Raw genomic sequence first — 8,852 nt, 5'->3', positions numbered from 1 at the left:
ATGTATTTAATTTGTTTTATTTTTTAGCTCATTGTTCTTTTCTCATTTGTATTCTGATGACATTGAACATATTGTTAATACATTTTGTATATTGTAACATGTCATAAACATGTCATCTCTGTATGTTTTGCAAAAAAAAAAAAAAAAAAAACCTAAGGATTAGAAAATGATATAATTTTTTGCAAAATGACTCATTCTGTTGAATTTGTGTGTTCAACAGGTGCCAGGAATCAAACTGAGATCCCTCTTTCCCGAACAAGGTTAGATATAAGAAAGTGTGTTTTCACAATTCACTGTCACGATTACCCTGTTTCTGTGTCTATAGACTTTTATTTTGATATTCTTTAGTCTTATTTGGCCTGTGTTCAGTTCTCGTGTGTTTAGTTCCAGTTTTACTTGGTTGTCATAGTTATTCATTGTTTCATTGTTTAATAGATTATAGCTCCCCTGTTCATCATCTACTGTAGTGTATTTAAGCCCTTCAGTTTCTTCTGTTATTGACTTGTGTTAATTTTACGTGCTGGTTTGTCTTCAAGACACATTACTCAGGATTGTAGTCAAGCCAATACCTGACGTACACTCAATGCTAACAATACAAACCACAAGTTTAAAATTATATTTTCATAACAGTGCATTTGATTTTTTATTTATTTATTGTAATAGTGCCATCCGGAGAGAACATACCAGACACCAACCATGATGTACCGGAAGATGCTAATTTGATTAGCTACCTTGAGAGATATATAATGGGAAAAAGCCGTTTATCAAATGTGTGCTGGAAATAGTTATAGAGAGAGTTTTCCAAGCACTCAGGATTTATAAAAAAAAAAAAAAAACTTTTGTACATCATTCCAAATGCAATGTAACATTATATTACCTTGATATCCTGATGAAACTCATCAATTACACATCTGTATTACACATTTTGCATCAAGGCAATGCTCAGAGAGCTTAATTAGGGATCATAATCATGCTGGATGTCACAACACAACAATTATCTGTAACACTTTATTTTAAGGTGACATACATTGTACTTACGTAAGTACTGAGTAATAATAATTAATACATGTAATTACTATAGAGTTACTCTTAAGGTTTGGTTTAGGGTTGTAATAATGCATAATTTACTGTTATTACTATGTAGTAAGGTGTAACTACATCACCTTAAATGTAAGTGTTACCAAATTATCAACTGGATAAAGCTCACAAACAAATGAACCAATGCAAGTGACATTACAGTTTACACAGCTTTTTTATTTGATCAGATTCATATCTGGTGATGAATTTAATTAAAAAGTGTTTACATGGAACAAAACAATGTGCTCTACATCAGTGGTTTTCAGTCCTGGACCCTGTGTCCCAATGTGCACATAGTGAGATTAAAATAAGTATATCCCCAAGCATAGTATGTAGAAAAGAGAATTCCAAAACTCCTCGGATGGTCTTCTATTTTGGTAAATATCCAAGGTATGGATCCCTTCACACTGTTGTAGCGGCTGATATTTTGGAGGATTCCTCCAAAAAACACAATTTTATGTCAGTAGTATGTCCCAAAGCTACTACTCTTGTGCTATATTGGATGCAGCACAGGATTGCAAACCACTGCTCTAAATGGAACAAACTGTATGTTCATAAACACATTTACATGTATAAGATATCATGAAAAAAAAAAGAAGTTGGCACCATGATGACTTACTCTTGCTATACTATTTTCTACATTGGGTCTTATTAAAAATTATTGTAGAATCTAGAATTTGCATTTGCGACGCAAGTTTTTCTAACATTTTGAGAAGAATGTCCGTGCACAGAGCCCTGTGCATTATGTTGAAGAAACAAGCATTCGTGCTGCATTGCAATTCAAATATTCTTTTAAGGGAATGTTTGTGTGTCATTTCAATTGGGCTTTTGCTGAGGTCGTAGTGATGACGATGAAGCTTAGATCGTTCACCAGATTAATGGAACGGTATGCGATGCGCTATTTATTATCAAATAAGAAGAAAATGCACGAGTGTGGTTTCTCGAGAGAGAAATCGCTGATCATAAGCAAATGACACGTGTCTTTATGGGATCTTTACTGGATGTGTGTGAATTCCTGAATATCACTGGCGGTGTGAATTAACCAAAATCAAATGAATCCGGGACAAATCCCAGGAAACATTATTAGTGTATTTTCCAGAATCTCAGTGTAATGGGCATTTGTGTGAAAGACGCTGAGCGGGTGGAGGGATGACAGACAAAGCACTAGGACTCAATGGGGAGGGTCTCAATGGCCACCAGACGAGGAAAAAGAGGTTTTAGTAAAAAAAAAAATTTTTATTTGTTTTATAATGAGGGGAGTTTAAAGCAAAGTAAAGGAGAAGTAAAACAGCAAAATAGTCATCAGATGCAATGTTCATTATTTACAGCAATAATCTGACATTACTCCACCACCTGCATGCCGTCATTAATGACAGTGCTATTTTGTTGAACCACTATAGTTCAAATGACGGATCTGTGACAAAGTTACCGCGGTTTCGGGAAAAATCATGACTAATTTCTCCAACAATGCATTGTACGATGCTAGTCAAGGAGCAAGTTATCTCTCGACACATCCCTGTTGCAGTTATTCTGTAGCGTAACATGCAATAAACCAATCAGAATCTCATCTCCCATTCCCTTTAAAAGCCAGTTGCGCTCGTGCCATGGCGGATTCGCTATTCACATGGCAGAATTTGCAAGCGGAAAGACTGAACGCTTCTCTATAGCGAGGAAACGGATGTGGACCCGCCTATAGGCGCATATTACTAATGCGCTCTTTAAATAACAAAAAAAATAATAATTATTGAGCCATTGACTTTAGACCAGATTTCAGTTGGTCAATAGCTCCGTCTATTTCAGTTGCCTCAAAATAGCAATGCGCCAACAATGCGCCTGAACACACCTCGTTTTCAGACCAGCACGCCCATGGCCGAACAGATGGGTGCAAATGCATTTGCTATTTAAACAATGTGGTGCAGGATGTGAAAATGATAACTGTGTAGGGCTGAACTAGCAAAAAACCACTTGCTATGCCTGGTGCCGTATTGCGCCAGGTGTATGATAGCCCTATGTGCTAAATGCTAAGTGAATAAATTGCTTATATGTTGCATATGAGAGCATTTCACAGCATTTGCAATATCTAATAATAATAATAATAACAATAATGAGCATTAGAAAGTGAGCTCATTAAAGGGGTATTTTACCACTGACAAAATGGGATTTCAGTCAAACTTAGATGTGGTAGAAAGGCCCATTTTTTATATCGGTGCTGACTGACAAAAAAAAAATAATTGTCTTCTCTTTTGCCAAATTAGTTTGGAAACTTTAGCACCCATAATGCACTGGGCATGTTACCATACAAGGCAACACCCACCAGTCTGCTAGATAGATTTACCAGAGTCAAATACCGCCTTGCTTTAGTAGAAAATACTTCTTAGCAAATGTTTAGTCATAATGATGTTGACTATTATTCCCGGGTGCAAGAAATCAAAGTGTAAACATACACAATTTTCTATCATTTGACACTAGTTGAAGAACTAGGCTAGTTGAATTTCACTTTCAGTGTAAGTGCTTGTTAAATTAGTTAAATTGTAAAAATAATAATACTTAACTATTTAAACAAACAAACTGTTTAAAAACAAATCAAATGCTTAAGAGCAATGAAAGTTGCTTTAAAAAAAGCAAATTGTTCCTTCCATGCAAGGCTCTAACAATGTATAGAACATTGAAGTTGTTGCCTTAACATTGAGTTTAGGAATCGTATATCGTAAAGATCAAGACTCATTGAGTCTTTATGTAATAAATACTGTACGAGATTTAAGTATTCATAATCTATGAAGAAATCTTTACTACATTCCTACACAGGAATATTTGCTGAATATTATTAATAAGTAATTGTTGTTCTCCAGCTTCAGTATTGAGATCTGGACTCATAGATCATAAAGATCCAGACTCATCGAGTCTGACAACATTGATAAGTTTTACCTCAACTGATAAAAAACAATATGACATCATATGACATCATATCCTTTGCACAAAAAGCACTTAAATATTGAAAAGAAAAACCAAGCTAACTAAAGAAAACCATACCACAAACTATCACTCAGATAGTTTGCATGATTGGGCCTTTATTCATCAGAAGAAAGTGAGTTCTCGTTCAGCATCCTGAAACAAAGAAAAAAAAATTTAAGCAGTCAAGACCTTTTGTAAATCTGAAATGTACCAAAGTTGAGAAAAGGGATACTTTCTCTCCTTGTTGTTTCTATACTATTTCACACTCGTTTACTCAAGCACCAGCACCAATACTGGGGAAATAATAGATGGATTATGAATCAATCTTACCTTGTTTTAGAATCCGGTTCAACCTGTTTTTGCATTTCTACAACTGTCTGAGCTTGTTCCACTGTATTTGCACATAGTTCAAAACCACATAGTTGTTTTCCTAAAACATTAGTTAGGAGAGAATTATTTATCAATTGTAATGTCAACTATAAGTTTGAAGCATTAATACAATTATTCCTGCTATACAGAATCTGAAGGAAAATGTTACCTTGTTGAGCCATTCTTTTGTTTTTCGAATAGAGAGCATAGACAGCAAGTGCAAGAAGTGGAGAAGAAATCAAATAGACTATAGCTGAATAATCTAAAATGGAAAGAGGTTAATTAACTTTGGCCTCATATCAACTTTGTCTTCATAAAACCAATACAAAGAAAATATTGAATCTATGTGAAATTGAATGAAACAGAGCAATTCGGTAAATAGATATTGATCTCTGCTGACATACTTGGACATTTCTTACAGAGATCCATATCCAGATGTGTGGTCTGGTTTCTGATGGGATTGTTGATCACACAGCTGTAGGTGTTGTTATCCTGATATTCCACCTCCAGAGGTAGAGAGAGACTGATGCTGAGATCAGACACACTGATGCTGGACAATACACTGATTCCTTTGTACCAGGAGAGAGTCACATCACTCACATTCAACACTGAACACACCAGTGAACAATTGGACTCTGATGATGATGAAGAACACTGAGAAGAGTTACTGGTGATGACAGGAACAGGCAGAAGAGCTGGAAAACAAGGAAGAAAAAAATACATTCGCATAGCACTTTTTATTTACCTTCTTAAATATTAAACATTTAGACCTATATTAAAACCTGATTCATGAGTGGCAATGACAATTCGATCCAACAAAAGACAAAATAGTTATTATTTTGCGTTTTTTCAGAACCTTTCAAATAACACAATTAAAGTATTAGCAAGATTTAAAAAAAGCCCTAAAAAAATGTATAAGTGAAACATGCCTGTTCTAAGATTACAGCTCCAGGATGTACACCATTTATTTAATAAAAGCAGAATAATAAAAAAATTTATTTTAAATACTTGGTTATGAAATGTCACAAGTGATATAATGTTAATATACCAATTTGCTTTGTATCCTATATATTTACTGATAACCATGATAATTCAGGTGGTAAAATAAAATTTGCATGATGAAAGAGTTAATTGTAAGCCTGTGCACAAAACAAGACCAATACCCATATAGATGTTATACTGGGTCATTTACACAAAAACAATCAAAAAACCATTAGGGTAACACGTGACAATAATAATGCAATAAAAATTAACTAACAGAAAATGCATCATAAAACATCCTAATTACTGAAACAAAAATAAGACACAAAGGCAAAGCTACTTAAAATATAAGATGTAATTTATCAGACATGGACTTTTAGGACTTATTTCACTAGATTATAAGGTGGCTCATATTTTTTATTAAAAAACATTTTCTTATTGAGCTCTGTAAATGAATATAGAGTTATTACATGTGCACAAGACAAAATAAAGGTCTTTACTCACCATAGACAGTAACATTGAATCTCTTGTATGAAGTGGTGTTGCTGAAGATGTTCAGTTTATAAAGTCCAGAGAGTTCAGTTGTGATGTTTCTGATGGTCAGAGATCCAGTTTGACTGTCCATCTGGAGTCTGTCTCCAAATGTCACATTACTGTCAAACATATCAATGATCTGCGTATGGATATGAGCTATACGAGTCCCTTGAGGTCCAAGCCACAGTATCTGATCTTTACTCTGTATTTCAGTAACATCAGTGTTTAGAGTGACAGAATCTCCCTCAGTCACTGACACTGACTTCACTCCATCTGTACCAGCTACACACCAAGAAAAAGATTCAAGTTTATTTTTCTACTTCTACAAGAGACAATAACCTTGTGAACCTAACCAGCTGATGACCAAAATCAAATATTTTGCCAAGATACTGTTTGCATTAAATACTGTATGTGTAAAACTCCAAAGCTGCCATAATTCTGGCTAAATGCTGTCTAGCTATTATTAAGTTTAAATTTGGTTTTCATATCCGAACATGTTGCCAGTAACTCTATGCAGCAGGGAACAAAAAATATGTGTAGTGCTAAAAAGTAAAAACTGTGAATAAAGCATGTAAAACAGGAAATTTCATCAAAAAGAATATTTACAAATCCCTGAAAAGTAATAGAAAACAAAGTGAATCACCAACGTCAACATGAATCACAATCTTAAAAAGGCCTTCACTTGGAAATAGCTTGTAACCAAGGCTAATATAAGATAATAAAATACAACACAAAACACAGACTTGTGTGATGTGTTCAGTTGTCTTTGCTCCAAAGCAGAAGCTGTGAAGTAGGCTGTGTAAATTATGTGTGCTGCCAATATTTTAAAAAAGCGATAAATCTGCTGACTCATGGGCAGCCATTTTATGAAAGCCAGTGAATCATAATAGCCACGGCACAAGGACTATTGCAGTGTTTCTAAAACGTGTCGGTATTGAAAATCAACGCTTACAATTTTTACAACACTGCTATTAAAAATAAACTATGCAATTAAATAACATGATGTGAACAATTAAACAAATGTATTATATTAACTTTAAACAACTGTGTTCTGTTCTGCATGCTCTTGTTTTGTTGTTCTGTTCGTGTTCATTTGTTATTTCCTGATTGTGTGCATCTTGTTAGTCTGTTGTTACTGAGCCCTTGTGTTTCCTGTGTTTATTTTTTGTTTGTGTGTGGATGTATTGGTTCAGGTTTTTTTGTTCATGAGCTCCTTTATATACTGTATACAGTATATGTTACTAAACATGGATAGCTGATGTGTTGCCATTTTGTCCCTACTCCCCATGGATTATTTAGGTTTAAAGAGACACAAGTCCTTTTGTTTTAGTACTTTTTCTATCAACTGTATCTTCTGTAATAGTTCGCAAAGCTTGTTGGAGAACAAAACGTGCACCAACGCGTACTACTAACACCAACACTGTTTGACTTAATGTGCTAAAGGTAAATAAGAACTGTCAAAGACGTGTGATTAAATGCGGTTTAATTCTTTACCGTAGCTAATAGCTATCTTTGGCGTTGCGACTGTGATAACATGCCATTACAGAGCTTCATTTATCTACCTCACACACATCTCATATCAAATTAAATGTATGTTGTCTGAATCACAAATAAGACAGTTGCTGAAAAATCTAATGATTCAGAATCAAAGCTTTTATGAAGAATCATAAAAACAAACAATTCTTACCATTCATGTCCAAATGGCCTAAGCACAGAAACCAGAGAGTACAATAGGAAATTAAATTGCTTTTCATTTGGAAATAAAATAAAATATCCAGTGAGTAAAAAAAAAAAACGTCAGTCCTTCATCAAACCACGTCGTTTTCTGCACAGACAGTGCAGTGGAAGATCACGTGATGTTAGAAAGTAGCAAAACAGGTTTGACAGTACACATCCCATCTGAAACCATCTGGAAAAAAGCAATTTTTTAAATCAAATTTAGTGTATCAGCAATACACTAAATTTTAAATTGAAGAATTATTAGGTCCCCCTTGTATGTTTGATAAGGTCCCCTATTGGTTACTGGCCATCTAGGTTTTTTTTTTTTTTTTTGCACAAAGTCATTCTGAAAAGAAACATGATTGCACTGAAATGGCAGCAGGTACTTTGTCTCTAAATGAGTTTGCAGTTTGAATACAGTGAACACAGTGTTAGTTATTCTGTTATTCAAGCCAGCAGCATATCAAATATTGCATCTATCACTCAATACTCATATTGACGTTCAGCACATTCAAAGGCACAGTACTTTGGTGGAAATTCATTATATGGTACTTTTTACACATCAAAATAAGGTGTGTTCTATACTGTTGACTCTATCTGACACCCGTTTGTTTTTTGGTCGATTGAACATGAAATTGGAGTGCGCCTGAAACGCTGGGCTGTTGACACAAAACATGCTTAATGACACCTTTTACAAAACAATTGCAAAAATTTTCATTAAAAGTGGTTTTGTATTACAGGTTTTGAAAAAATGTGTGTTTTATAATTTTTTTGTCCTTGTTTTGTTGTTTACGGTGACCGGGAGGGGATGTTACTTAGTCTTGTCGTGGCCATAACATATAAACTTGTGGGAACGTGATAATATGTTGTTGCCACGATATAATAATTCGTGGGAATGTCATATTAAGTCGTGGGAAAGTGATAATAAATTGTGGCCACAAGATCATTTTGTTGAGGTAACGACATCATGTCGTGGCCTCGAGATCATATGTTGAGGGAACGATATATTTTTCTCGTGGCCACAACATATTTTGAGAGAACGACATCTATTTCTCGTAGCCACGAGTTATGTTGAGGGAACCACACCGGTCAATACTGTAACCATATACAGCAGTCGGAGATGGAGATGACTGATGAAATAACATTTTACATTGAATTAGTAGTCATATAAAGATATAGTGCGATCTCTGGCATTAAGACATGGGTATAGCCTACGCGTG

At 34.7% G+C, this 8,852-nt stretch overlaps 1 protein-coding gene across 1 annotated transcript; it reads right to left on the bottom strand.

The window, feature by feature from the left end:
* Window positions 1–662: 662 nt before the first annotated feature.
* Window positions 663–7,764, bottom strand: LOC311085678 (uncharacterized protein). Its single transcript, XM_084118259.1, has 6 exons — window positions 7,601–7,764; window positions 5,884–6,195; window positions 4,803–5,093; window positions 4,568–4,660; window positions 4,360–4,459; window positions 663–4,182 (listed from the first exon to the last, which is right to left on the bottom strand). Exons 1-6 carry the CDS (start codon window positions 7,665–7,667, stop codon window positions 4,146–4,148), a joined length of 900 nt encoding a protein of 299 aa, XP_083974385.1. The 5' UTR covers window positions 7,668–7,764; the 3' UTR covers window positions 663–4,145.
* Between the last annotated feature and the right edge of the window lie 1,088 nt (window positions 7,765–8,852).

The sequence above is a fragment of the Abramis brama genome (assembly GCF_963993115.1).
Source record: "Abramis brama genome assembly, chromosome: 6".
NCBI classification, from domain to species: domain Eukaryota; kingdom Metazoa; phylum Chordata; class Actinopteri; order Cypriniformes; family Leuciscidae; genus Abramis; species Abramis brama.
Note: the sequence above shows the minus strand (reverse complement) of the source record. Positions and strands in the feature narration are given on the sequence as shown.